We start from the raw sequence: 14,000 nt of genomic DNA, 5'->3' as shown, positions 1-14,000 counted from the left end.
ACGCACAGTGAGACGAAGGCTTTTGGAGGATGGCTTGGTGTCAAGAAGGGCAGCAAAGAAGCCACGTCTCTCCAAGAAAAACATCAGGGACAGACTGACATTCTGCAGGAAGTATAGGGATTGGACTGCAGAGGACTGGGTAAAGTTATTTTCTCTGATGAAGCCCCTTCAGACTGTTTGGGACATCTGGAAAAATGATTGTCTGGAGAAGAAAAGGTGAGCGTTACCATGAGTCCTGCGTCATGCCAACAGTGAAGCACTCTGAGATCATTCATGTGTGGGGTTGCTTCTCATCCAGGGGAGTTCGGTGTTCATCTCTGCTCCTTCTCTCTCTGTATCTACAGTGACTGTGTTTCTATCAGTATCTGAGCTCAGGACCGTCTTCCTCTCTAACCTACTGGTAACTAGTAAAGAGACTTTCTCTAGACAGACGAAGCTCTTCTTGTACGTCGCTCTGGATAACAGCGTCTGCTAAATGCTGTATAAAAACACCATCGAGCAAGCGGTGTCAAAGCTTCCACCCAACTCGCAAGCGAATTACAAACTCTATTGCAACTTTTATTGCCAAGGATTTGCGTCCGTTCTCAGTCACTGAAAACCAGGGCTTTCGCGCTTGACACACGTTGGACACTTTGGAGCTGAGATGCCTCGTCTCGTCTCAAAGGTATTTTAAAGGTATTTTACTGACACCGAGACGCCCTACTTCCACCTCACTCACCACATCAATTCCATTTGATTTTATTAATAAAAGATACTGGATGTAAATTCATTAATCGATCATTACAAATACTTGGCTTTAAAAGTTCCAAGTTGTCACAGTGAGAAAACAGAAATCCTGTATAGAAAAAAGATGCATTGATTATAGTTTTATGATCACAACGCAGCCTCTGAATCGTAATGCAATGGAGAGGTACCCAGAGATTCCCACCCCAGGACACGTCAACAACTATCAGCTATTTCCATTTACAACCGGATCTCTCACCTTGCGTTCTCATACATCTTGATGGTCATGAGCGTGTCCTCCATAGTCTTGTTGACGAGCGTGTTGATGCTGGATACGAAGAAGTTGATGGCGCCCAGCAGGGTCTCTCCGTTCTTATACAGCAGCTTCTGGGTTTCTGCGTTGTAGCCAAATTCATCCTGTATTAAAACAGCAGCAAATTAAAGAGACAAGCAGTCAAAACAGCCCTGAACTACGAAGCTGTTCCACACAAGGCCGCGAGAGAATTTCACAGCATTAACGTTGATGCGATCTCAGTTCATCAAGAGCGATGACTGAACCCAGCTCACCCGCAGCTCTGGAGATTTCTGGCTGAGGTCAGCGAAGGTGTCTCCCAGCGCGTGCTGCGTCTGCACCATGCTGTAGAAGTGGTTGGTGAGTGCGCGGGCCAGGCGCAGCACGCTCTCGTACTTCCGTTTTGTGTCCCGCAGAACCTCGATCTGAGCTTCCAGCTCCAGGTCCACAGTCCGCGAGCCTCTCCCGAACCGCTCAGAGATCAGCTGCTTAGTGCACTGGAATGGGACAGGCCAAAACAGACACCACTGTTACTGAGCTACAGGGCAGTGGTTGAGATCTTCCCTCTAATAAAAGAGCATCACTTCATTAACAGCTACTAGCGCCGCTCTGTAGGCGACCCTGCCCGTCTGCAGGGACAGCAGAGGAGGGGAAAGTTCAGCTCCTCACTGCTGGGCTTTAGTTAAAGTTAGGTTTAAGGTTAGGGACAGATTTAACACAATAGATCACACTCAACTTTTAGATGCATTTAACAGATATTTAGTTAGTTCCTCTAACTCCACAGAACCACCGATGGCTCCGAAACACGCTTCATCATGTTCTTCATAACGTTCATATTCCATAAGCTCCATTCAGAAGCTGGGCGTCGTGTGAGGCTGTAGCTCTTCTCTCCAGTCTAATAGACGGTGACGTCGTTTTAAACCCTTATAATAAAAGAAGCTGAACTTTGTTTTTCTACTGAAAGTCGACCCGTTTTTCCCCAAATCTGGGCTCTAAACTATAAACAGACGGCGTCTCTTCAGTGATCTGCTCTGGAAACATCACTTTTAGAAAACAACACAAAGAGCGGCGCAGATTTTTGGCCTTCAGCAGTGAATCGTAAACATGTAGTGACATGTGGAGATCATAGAACCCACGTTCTGATCATTTGAAGAGCTTTTACTAAATAAATAAATAAAAACGGGCATTTATTTCATGCAGTTACTGAATAATTTGCCTTACGATTTGGGCCTGAAAATTCAGATGGGAAAAAAACCAAAACATACCTATGAGCATACGAGGTTAAATATTACTTGCGCATGGCCCGAGTATCTACAAAACATCTACAGTGGACCCTCCAAATAAAGTGTTACCCTTTTGAAATACTATGCCAGATGCAGGCGGAGTTCAGGGATTATTCTTCGGCTCGTGTGGCGTTTCACTACCAAAACAGAAGACAGAGACGCAAGTTTCCCATGTTCTCTACATCTAGACACTGAAGCACACACTGAGATTTTTAATGATCTAGCATTAAATCGGAAAATGATGGTCAGTTGGGACCCAGTTGGGACCTTTGCTTGGTTTGTAACATGCTTACCAGACTACCAGCACATTCTGACTGCACAATGTGCCTAAAAGCCAAATATTAAAGAGACGTTCATCTGTAAGAATGCATTTCGATTGGAAGCTCCATCTGTCACAAAAGCAGACATCCACGTCTTCACACTGTTCTCTCAATCACCTTCACATACAGGCTTCTGTTGAGCAACAAATGCTCTAATCTGCTTAGATGCCATAAACACCCTTACTCTCACTGATGGAGGTGTAGGCCCAGCGTGGGTGTGAGACTGTAAATACAGTCATAAATACTTAAGCAACACACCTTGAAAGAATTCTAGCTCTTACTTTCTGTTTCTACTCAAATATTTAAAAAGAAAACAACATTTCATATTGCCAATAACATAAATTACGTATTTTTAACAGAGGTGGACAGTAACTGAGTAACTGAGTAAATGTAATTAGTTTCTGTACTTTAGTATTTTTGGTGTCTCTGTACTGAAGTTTCTCCGTTCTGGACTTTTTCCTTTCACTCCACTACATTTCAGAGTCTAATATCCGACTTTTTCCTCCTACATTTTGAGAAATCTGTCGTTCCTTTTGGTTTCTGTGTGTATAAAAACGTAACATGTCAAAACGAAAGAAGCGCAAAGCCAGAGCACCAATCAGGGCCCAGCGGTCACTTTGTTTAGAGCTGGTTTTGACCTGTTGGTCATACCGACCCAGTGCAGCACGCGGTTCAACGTCAGCGCAGCAGCGTAAAACTTTGGGAGAGTCTGTTCAACATAAATGATGAACTAACCTAACTTTGTGTAAATAGAGCTCAATATAGAAATATGTCCACATATGCAGTCGAGACTGACGCGGCTTTTTTCTGAATTTCTACAAACACCATTTCATTTTATAGTAAATGAGTTTGGGCTGGTTTATGTTTATGAACAGACGCCTACAGATCAACATAGTAAAGGAGCTCATCTGTGATCCTGAGTTTAAAGCCAGTTTTTATTCGACTTAAACTTGGAACTAAGTTGTAAATAAATAAATAAATAAATAAATAGTCTCTACTTTAACTCAAGTACAGGGTTTGTGTACTTCCTCATCGGTCACATCTCTTATTCAGGCATAAGTATCTTCTACTGGTCTTCCATAAACAGATAAAACATCACAGCCTTTATGAGCTTATCATCAACTATACTGCATTTTTATGAGCTAAATAAAAGTAACTTGGCACCTGCACACATTCTGAAACTGCTACTTGGGCCTGAGTCATAATTTCTGCCCACTTCTAACGTATCCACACCTACTGTTTTCATGGGAAATCTGTCAAAATAAAACAAGACAACTCCCAAGATAGTAAACCGGACATCTGCACGTTGGGGCAAGCACAAGTTCCAGAGAACTCCCCCTTCGCCAGGTCTGCCCCCACAACTTCCGTAAGAAGGTGCAATTGTTGTAAACCCCTATACAGACACCTCTTATCACTTTCATCAGAACAGCAAACACGAAAACAAGACAAAAATATCTGAGCCTGCGTTTAGAAACCTGAGCTGTCAAAGGTCACGAAGATGGAAACGGGAATGCTTCTGCACCATGTTTAAAACGCTGAGAAGCAGTAGATTTCTGGGGGTGTTTGGCTCCCCCTGGAGGCCAAAACTGGATAACAGTTCATTTCAGCCCGATTTCCTGGGGAAGCCCTGCAGCATCATTCAGTTTTTCTCTGCTCCAGCGTGTCAGAGACCATAATTAATTGATGGGCAAAGAGTGAGTGAGCAGACAAACCGCACACCGTATGAGTGGGGCAGAGAACAACTGCATTAGAGGATGAGAGAAAGGAAAACTAAAGGCAGTTGTGGGCTGGAGGTCAGGGAACTGGCCCTGTGACCGGAAGGTCGCCTGTTCGATCCCCAGCACCGACAGTCCTTGACTGAGGTGTCCTTGAGCAAGACACCTAACCCCCAATTGCTCCCTGGGCGCTGTGGATAGGGATGCCCACCCCCCTGGGCAAGTGTGCTCACTGCCCCCTAGTGTGCGTGTTCACTAGTGTGTATGTGGTGTTTCACTTCACGGACGGGTTAAATGTGGGCCGAAGCCAATATCCACTATGTTTTGTGTACATACGGGCCGATTCTAATACCAATGCCAACACATAAACATTTCTAAAACATAGAAGTTGGCACCTCCTGTGCTGGACGGAGAAAGTCTGAAAAAGGTTTCCAATCGTGGCTACAGAGTTTGCATTAGAGAAATCTGCCTGCATCAGCAGTCCAGAGAAATAAAACATTCGTCACACATTCTATAGGGTTGCAAATGCAAATATTTTTGCACAGTAGGGCAAATATTTCGTTCTTCCAGAGTGCAACATGACATCTGAAATACAGGGCAAACTTTTAATGCAAGTCAATGGAACCAGACGTCTTTCCAAGCCGTTTTGGGCCGTTTCTTTTGGTCCATTCATCGTGAAATTTACATACAACGTAAAGGGCGACAGGCAGTTTCAAACTGTCAAAAACTGAAAAACGGGTTTTGAAAAGGTTTTGATCCGACAGCAGCTGGATCTGATATCATGCATCTCTAGGGCCAATGTTTGTCTTATTGACCCTCCAAAATGAATGATGTGAGGTGTAACTGTAGCAACAGGCTTTGAAGATGAAGACTGGGTTGGTCTGATGGAAAAGTCACATGAATTCTTAATTGCCCGTTCAGGTAACTCTGCTGTGTATCGGATACCTACTGGGTTTGAACACGACATATGAAAGAGGCCCAAACTGGAACTGAAACGGTCAGATTTACTGCGTTTTTACTGCTCACTATCACTTACAACAAACGCAAAACAGATCTCTTCCACTTTCACCTGTAGATGACTGTGGCCTTAGGTTAGCACTTTAAATGATGCCAGTCTGTGGGGTATAAGCCCTTAGGCCAGTCTGTGGGGTATAAGCCCTTAGGCCATTCTGTGGGGTATAAGCCCATGGCCAGTCTGTGGGGTATAAGCCCTTAGGCCAATCTGTGGGGTATAAGCCCTTAGGCCAGTCTGTGGGGTATAAGCCCGTGGCCAGTCTGTGGGGTATAAGCCCGTGGCCAGTCTGTGGGGTATAAACCTGTGGCCAGTCTGTGGGGTATAAGCCCGTGGCCAGTCTGTGGGGTATAAGCCCGTGGCCAGTCTGTGGGGTATAAGCCCTTAGGCCAGTCTGTGGGGTATAAGCCCTTAGGCCAGTCTGTGGGGTATAAGCCCTTAGGCCAGTCTGTGGGGTATAAACCCGTGGCCAGTCTGTGGGGTATAAGCCCGTGGCCAGTCTGTGGGTTATAAGCCCGTGGCCAGTCTGTGGGGTATAAGCCCGTGGCCAGTCTGTGGGTTATAAGCCCTTAGGCCAGTCTGTGGGGTATAAGCCTGTGGCCAGTCTGTGGGTTATAAGCCCTTAGGCCAGTCTGTGGGGTATAAGCCCGTGGCCAGTCTGTGGGGTATAAGCCCGTGGCCAGTCTGTGGGGTATAAGCCCGTGGCCAGTCTGTGGGTTATAAGCCCGTGCCCAGTCTGTGGGTTATAAGCCCTTAGGCCAGTCTGTGGGGTATAAGCCCTTAGGCCAGTCTGTGGGTTATAAGCCCTTAGGCCAGTCTGTGGGGTATAAGCCCGTGGCCAGTCTGTGGGGTATAAGCCCGTGGCCAGTCTGTGGGGTATAAGCCCGTGCCCAGTCTGTGGGTTATAAGCCCTTAGGCCAGTCTGTGGGTTATAAGCCCTTAGGCCAGTCTGTGGGGTATAAGCCCGTGGCCAGTCTGTGGGGTATAAGCCCGTGGCCAGTCTGTGGGGTATAAGCCCTTAGGTCAGTCTGTGGGGTATAAGCCTGTGGCCAGTCTGTGGGTTATAAGCCTGTGGCCAGTCTGTGGGGTATAAGCCCTTAGGTCAGTCTGTGGGGTATAAACCCGTGGCCAGTCTGTGGGTTATAAGCCCGTGGCCAGTCTGTGGGTTATAAGCCCGTGCCCAGTCTGTGGGTTATAAGCCCTTAGGCCAGTCTGTGGGTTATAAGCCCTTAGGCCAGTCTGTGGGGTATAAGCCCGTGCCCAGTCTGTGGGGTATAAGCCCGTGCCCAGTCTGTGGGGTATAAGCCCGTGCCCAGTCTGTGGGTTATAAGCCCGTGCCCAGTCTGTGGGTTATAAGCCCTTAGGCCAGTCTGTGGGTTATAAGCCCTTAGGCCAGTCTGTGGGTTATAAGCCCTTAGGCCAGTCTGTGGGGTATAAGCCCGTGGCCAGTCTGTGGGGTATAAGCCCTTAGGTCAGTCTGTGGGGTATAAGCCTGTGGCCAGTCTGTGGGTTATAAGCCTGTGGCCAGTCTGTGGGTTATAAGCCCTTAGGTCAGTCTGTGGGGTATAAGCCCGTGGCCAGTCTGTGGGGTATAAGCCCGTGGCCAGTCTGTGGGGTATAAGCCCTTAGGTCAGTCTGTGGGGTATAAGCCTGTGGCCAGTCTGTGGGTTATAAGCCTGTGGCCAGTCTGTGGGGTATAAGCCCTTAGGTCAGTCTGTGGGGTATAAACCCGTGGCCAGTCTGTGGGGTATAAGCCCGTGGCCAGTCTGTGGGTTATAAGCCCGTGCCCAGTCTGTGGGTTATAAGCCCTTAGGCCAGTCTGTGGGTTATAAGCCCTTAGGCCAGTCTGTGGGGTATAAGCCCGTGCCCAGTCTGTGGGGTATAAGCCCGTGCCCAGTCTGTGGGGTATAAGCCCGTGCCCAGTCTGTGGGTTATAAGCCCGTGCCCAGTCTGTGGGTTATAAGCCCTTAGGCCAGTCTGTGGGTTATAAGCCCTTAGGCCAGTCTGTGGGTTATAAGCCCTTAGGCCAGTCTGTGGGGTATAAGCCCGTGGCCAGTCTGTGGGGTATAAGCCCTTAGGTCAGTCTGTGGGGTATAAGCCTGTGGCCAGTCTGTGGGTTATAAGCCTGTGGCCAGTCTGTGGGTTATAAGCCCTTAGGTCAGTCTGTGGGGTATAAGCCCGTGGCCAGTCTGTGGGGTATAAGCCCGTGCCCAGTCTGTGGGGTATAAGCCCGTGCCCAGTCTGTGGGGTATAAGCCCGTGCCCAGTCTGTGGGTTATAAGCCCTTAGGCCAGTCTGTGGGTTATAAGCCCTTAGGCCAGTCTGTGGGTTATAAGCCCTTAGGCCAGTCTGTGGGGTATAAGCCCGTGGCCAGTCTGTGGGGTATAAGCCCTTAGGTCAGTCTGTGGGGTATAAGCCTGTGGCCAGTCTGTGGGTTATAAGCCTGTGGCCAGTCTGTGGGGTATAAGCCCTTAGGTCAGTCTGTGGGGTATAAGCCCGTGGCCAGTCTGTGGGGTATAAGCCCGTGGCCAGTCTGTGGGTTATAAGCCCTTAGGCCAGTCTGTGGGTTATAAGCCCGTGGCCAGTCTGTGGGGTATAAGCCCGTGGCCAGTCTGTGGGTTATAAGCCCTTAGGCCAGTCTGTGGGTTATAAGCCCTTAGGCCAGTCTGTGGGTTATAAGCCCTTAGGCCAGTCTGTGGGTTATAAGCCCTTAGGCCAGTCTGTGGGGTATAAGCCCGTGGCCAGTCTGTGGGGTATAAGCCCTTAGGTCAGTCTGTGGGTTATAAGCCTGTGGCCAGTCTGTGGGGTATAAGCCTGTGGCCAGTCTGTGGGGTATAAGCCTGTGGCCAGTCTGTGGGGTATAAGCCTGTGGCCAGTCTGTGGGTTATAAGCCCGTGGCCAGTCTGTGGGTTATAAGCCCGTGGCCAGTCTGTGGGGTATAAGCCCTTAGGTCAGTCTGTGGGGTATAAGCCCGTGGCCAGTCTGTGGGGTATCAGCCTGTGGCCAGTCTGTGGGGTATAAGCCTATGGCCAGTCTGTGGGGTATAAGCTTCTATTACTTACATTTGCCTGGTAGCTCTAGTGCAAAACAAAACACACACACAAAAAAAGAAAACTACTGTATCTTGGCTGATAAACTATCTGTGGTAAAGGCAATTTGCATTTATTTGTATTTGCTGAATAATTAGTTTAACTGTAATAATGTACTTTTGTCATGTAACTATCTTGACACCCACTGCGTAGATCAGAGGTCCCTAATAGACCCAGACGCTGTCCTACGTGGACCTGGACCTACATCCAATAAGCTATGGAGAATTATTTCTAGCCTTTACGGTAGTTTAGCATTCTGGGAGACTCACAGACCAATCACATGCACTGTAATTATCACACGTGACGCTACTCAGCCAATCAGATCTGTGCATTACGATGAGCTCTGAGACTCGAGTGAGTGACGCCACACAGGGGAGGGACGAGGAGAGAAACAGCAGTCAGAGAAGAAAGTGAGTCAGAGGGAAGTTATTCCACATGACGTGGACTAAAAAGAGAAAACTGACAGTAAATGTTGGTGAAATCTGACCGAACTGGACTTTATTTGATCTGATGTTCAGTAAATGTTGTAGAAATCTGACCGAACTGGACTTTATTTGATCTGATGTTCAGTAAATGTTGTTGAAATCTGACCGAACTGGACTTTATTTGATCTGATGTTCAGTAAATGTTGTTGAAATCTGACCGAACTGGACTTTATTTGATCTGATGTTCAGTAAATGTTGTTGAAATCTGACCGAACTGGACTTTATTTGATCTGATGTTCAGTAAATGTTGTTGAAATCTGACCGAACTGGATTTTATTTGATCTGATGTTCAGTAAATGTTGGTGAAATCTGACCGAACTGGATTTATTTGATCTGATGTTCAGTAAATGTTGGTGAAATCTGACCGAACTGGACTTTCTTTGATCTGATGTTCAGTAAATGTTGTTGAAATCTGACCGAACTGGACTTTATTTGATCTGATGTTCAGTAAATGTTGTTGAAATCTGACCGAACTGGACTTTATTTGATCTGATGTTCAGTAAATGTTGGGGAAATCTGACCGAACTGGACTTTATTTGATCTGATGTTCAGTAAATGTTGGTGAAATCTGACCGAACTGGACTTTATTTGATCTGATGTTCAGTAAATGTTGTTGAAATCTGACCGAACTGGACTTTATTTGATCTGATGTTCAGTAAATGTTGCTGAAATCTGACCGAACTGGACTTTATTTGATCTGATGTTCAGTAAATGTTGTTGAAATCTGACCGAACTGGACTTTATTTGATCTGATGTTCAGTAAATGTTGTTGAAATCTGACCGAACTGGACTTTATTTGATCTGATGTTCAGTAAATGTTGGGGAAATCTGACCGAACTGGACTTTATTTGATCTGATGTTCAGTAAATGTTGGTGAAATCTGACCGAACTGGACTTTATTTGATCTGATGTTCAGTAAATGTTGTTGAAATCTGACCGAACTGGACTTTATTTGATCTGATGTTCAGTAAATGTTGCTGAAATCTGACCGAACTGGACTTTATTTGATCTGATGTTCAGTAAATGTTGTTGAAATCTGACTGAACTGGACTTTATTTGATCTGATGTTCAGTAAAAGTTGTTGAAATCTGACCGAACTGGACTTTATTTGATCTGATGTTCAGTAAATGTTGTTGAAATCTGACTGAACTGGACTTTATTTGATCTGATGTTCAGTAAATGTTGGGGAAATCTGACCGAACTGGACTTTATTTGATCTGATGTTCAGTAAATGTTGGTGAAATCTGACCGAACTGGACTTTATTTGATCTGATGTTCAGTAAATGTTGTTGAAATCTGACCGAACTGGACTTTATTTGATCTGATGTTCAGTAAATGTTGCTGAAATCTGACCGAACTGGACTTTATTTGATCTGATGTTCAGTAAATGTTGTTGAAATCTGACCGAACTGGACTTTATTTGATCTGATGTTCAGTAAATGTTGCTGAAATCTGACCGAACTGGACTTTATTTGATCTGATGTTCAGTAAATGTTGTTGAAATCTGACCGAACTGGACTTTATTTGATCTGATGTTCAGTAAATGTTGTTGAAATCTGACCGAACTGGACTTTATTTGATCTGACGTTCAGTAAATGTTGTTGAAATCTGACCGAACTGGACTTTATTTGATCTGATGTTCAGTAAATGTTGGTGAAATCTGACCGAACTGGACTTTATTTGATCTGATGTTCAGTAAATGTTGTTGAAATCTGACCGAACTGGACTTTATTTGATCTGATGTTCAGTAAATGTTGGTGAAATCTGACCGAACTGGACTTTATTTGATCTGATGTTCAGTAAATGTTGTTGAAATCTGACTGAACTGGACTTTATTTGATCTGATGTTCAGTAAATGTTGTTGAAATCTGACCGAACTGGACTTTATTTGATCTGATGTTCAGTAAATGTTGTTGAAATCTGACTGAACTGGACTTTATTTGATCTGATGTTCAGCTGTCGACTGTCTAAGATGCTGATATTCCTACTCGGCTACTTCAGTAAACAGTATATGGCACGGAGTCATGATGCAAGTTAGACATGATGTTCTGGACCTTCGCTAGAGGAAGTTTTCTCTAACTGGACCTCAGTGGATTTTAATTAAAGACCCCTGGCGTAGATAATGCTGACATCACTCTTACCTTATAGGTGTTTAGGCCCCATTTCTTCATCATGTCGAACTTCTCCACAGCAACCCCTCTCGCGGCTTCCTCCGCCATCATGGAAGAACTGCTGCTGTGGTGCATGCTGGATCCTGATAGACAAAGCAGGCAGGCCAGGGTTCAGAGCTGTTAATTACCCGGTCTCAACCCAGCCAATCAAATAAGCTTTCAGCCCCGCTTATCACTGCCATCCTCACAGCAGACAGACAGCACTGCACGGCTTGAGAATGTACAGCAGGTAGGCAGGTGAGGTATCAGATGAAGTGAGAGTGAATGACAGAGTGGTGGTTTTGTCAGTGATGGAGGAATGTCCGGGGGCTTTGGGGTACCTGGAATACCGGGGAAGTCGTCTGATTGGCTGGCTATCCGGCTGGCGGCAGACTGGCTGGGGGCAACGCTAATGCCCCTGCACTTCATTCGTAGGTCTGGAGGGGGCATGGGCAAGGGTAATGAGGTATATGGAGGGGATTTAGGGGCATTTGGGGTTATATTAGGGAATTGGGGGTAAAGGTTTGGGGTCATTGTTACATTTCCAGGTATGTAACATGGTTCATTGTGTGAAGGAAGGGCAGAAGGAGGCAGTGTGTGTGTGTGTGTGTGTGTGAGATAGGAGAGAAAGCAGAATGCCATGGAGGAAGGGTAGAACAAGACAAACCAATGTAAGGGGAGGGGAAGGTAAAAAGAAAAAGAAAAAAGGAATGAAAGTGAGATCAAAGGATACGAAAATATGAATGAAGATGAAAGTTAATCAATAAACACTGCTGTATGATGTAGAATTAGGCCAATTTTCTGATTAACACCAACAAACAGTAGCTGTGTAACCCTGCGCGCACACCCCCGAGGACGGGAGCCTCAAGGCAGACGGAAGTCACGGATTTTAATCAGAGCCAGCGACAGTCAGCGGGGATCAGCTGCGCAACCGCTGCCAACACAAAGTGAGCGACTAGTTCATCCCTGCAACAGCCAATCAGATGTCATCTTGCCCTGTGGAACGTGCTGCACTGACCCTGGGTCCTGTTGAAGATTTAGTCTGTTACACTAACATGAAAATGAGGGTAAAGCTGGCCTCACTGGGTAATACGCTGTAGCTACAGGCCAATTTAACCGTTTTTTTAATTGTACAGATGATGAAAAACATTGAATGCACTTCAATGAGATGCACAGCCCTCATGGTCAAGAGTTAATGGGGTAAAACTGCTTAGCCTGCAAAGCATTTCTGGTCAGCTGAGGTATAAATTAGGAAAGAAAAAAAAAGTGACATATTATTAATTCATTATTTTAACCATCATCATCATCATCATCATCATCATCATCTTCAACTGCTTAGTCCAGATGGGACTGCGGTAGCAGTTGGGAGAGCAGAGAATCCCAGGCGACCCTAGGGTCTTATCCTGGTAGGCTGTGCCTGGCACACCCCCACCAGGAGACGTCCAGGAGGCATCTGGACCAGATGCCCGAACCACCTAGCGGCTCTACTCCGAGCTCCTCCCGGATGGCCGAGCTCCTCACCCTATCAAGTAGAGTTTCGCCCTCCACCCTGTGAACAAAGCTCAATTCCTCCGCTTGTATTCGTGATCTCATTCTTTCGGTCATTACCCACAGCTCTTGACCATAGGTGAGGATCTTCACCACTACAGTCCGGCACAGTGGCCGCATTACTGCTGCCACCTGTCCCAGCCTGCAGCCACATTCTAACAATCACATCCTCATATTTGTGTCTAATCTGATGTTAGACAATACATTTAGCCCAGGCTGAATAAGCGTTGAGTAACACTGGCTCTGCATGACCACACAATCCCAACGAACTTGCCGCCTGCCTGCTCTTGCTTTAAAACACCCACCGCTGACCAGTGGAAGGCAGCCACAGCTCTAATAGGCGATTCCATCGCCTGCGGTGCGCACACAGGGTAACACGCGACGCATGTGAACACAGCATAAAACAAACGAGGAGAAAGAGCCGTAACGACTCCTCAACACGGACTAAAGCAGGTGTTGTGCTGTCTTAAATGACTTTATCTCCGGTTTAGGACTTGGCATTTTGTGATTAAAGTTAAAGTGCATTCGTAAACATTTCAGTCAAATAAACTCGACTCATTTGATTCCAGTACAAAATCATTCAGACAGAGCAGTCAGAAAACACTTCGGTGCACAGAGATAAACCTTCTTCCCTGGCAGAAGAAAAGAAACACACAACAAGAGCCAATACAGGTGGACCCAAAAGCCTAGAGGAGAGGAATAAAGAGAAACACATCAATCCGTCCTTCAGAATCCCTGACCTTAGAAAAAGAGAAGGGAGTAATGAAAAAGGCTGAGAGAGTAATCTACAACTCCAGACTGACCAAGCAGTGTGAGAGAGACTGAGGGGGGAGGGAGGGAGGGAGAGAGAGAGAGAGAGGGAGAGCGAGAAAGAGGGAGAGAGAAAGCGAGCGTGCGAGAGAGAGGGAGAGCGAGAGAGAGAGGGAGGGAGAGAGAGAGAGCGAGAGAGAGAGAGAGAGAGAGCGAGAGAGAGAGAGAGAGAGAGCGAGAGAGGGGGAGAGAGAGAAGGAGAGACAGAGCGAGAGAGAGAGAGAGAGAGAGAGAGCGAGAGAGAGGGAGAGCGAGAGAGAGGGAGAGCGAGAAAGAGGGAGAGAGAAAGCGGGCGCGCGAGAGAGAGGGAGAGCGAGAGAGAGAGGGAGAGAGGGAGAGGGAGAGCGAGCGAGAGAGAGAGAGAGAGAGAGAGAGAGAGAGGGAGAGAGAGAAGGAGAGACAGAGCGAGAGAGAGGGAGAGAGAGAGAGCGCGAGAGAAAGAGCGAGAGAAAGAGCAAGAGCAAGAAAGAGTGAGAGAGGGAGAGAGAGAGAGCGAGAGAGAAAGAGCGAGAGCGAGCGAGAGAAAGCGAGAGCGAGCGAGAGAGAGCGAGCGAGCGAGCGAGAGAGAGAGAGA

General features: G+C 46.5%; 1 protein-coding gene across 8 annotated transcripts in view; it reads right to left on the bottom strand.

Annotated features, from left to right (window-relative positions):
- The window catches only part of arfip2b (ADP-ribosylation factor interacting protein 2b), a 47,165-nt gene that overhangs the window by 4,312 nt on the left and 28,853 nt on the right, over positions 1-14,000 (bottom strand). For 7 of the 8 annotated variants that reach the window (XM_017717102.2, XM_037547554.1, XM_037547555.1 and 4 more), the window contains 3 exons: positions 11,060-11,172; positions 1,291-1,512; positions 983-1,140 (listed from right to left, as the gene is read on the bottom strand). In XM_017717102.2, coding sequence (XP_017572591.2) covers positions 983-1,140; positions 1,291-1,512; positions 11,060-11,172 — 493 coding nt within the window. Of the gene's footprint in view, positions 1-982; positions 1,141-1,290; positions 1,513-11,059; positions 11,173-11,418; positions 11,527-14,000 lie in introns of all 8 variants that reach the window. The other variant, XM_037547557.1, reaches the window with a different exon arrangement.

This window comes from Pygocentrus nattereri, chromosome 18 (genome assembly GCF_015220715.1).
Source record: "Pygocentrus nattereri isolate fPygNat1 chromosome 18, fPygNat1.pri, whole genome shotgun sequence".
In the NCBI taxonomy this organism is placed as follows: domain Eukaryota; kingdom Metazoa; phylum Chordata; class Actinopteri; order Characiformes; family Serrasalmidae; genus Pygocentrus; species Pygocentrus nattereri.
This window is presented reverse-complemented; position numbering and strand designations above follow the sequence as displayed.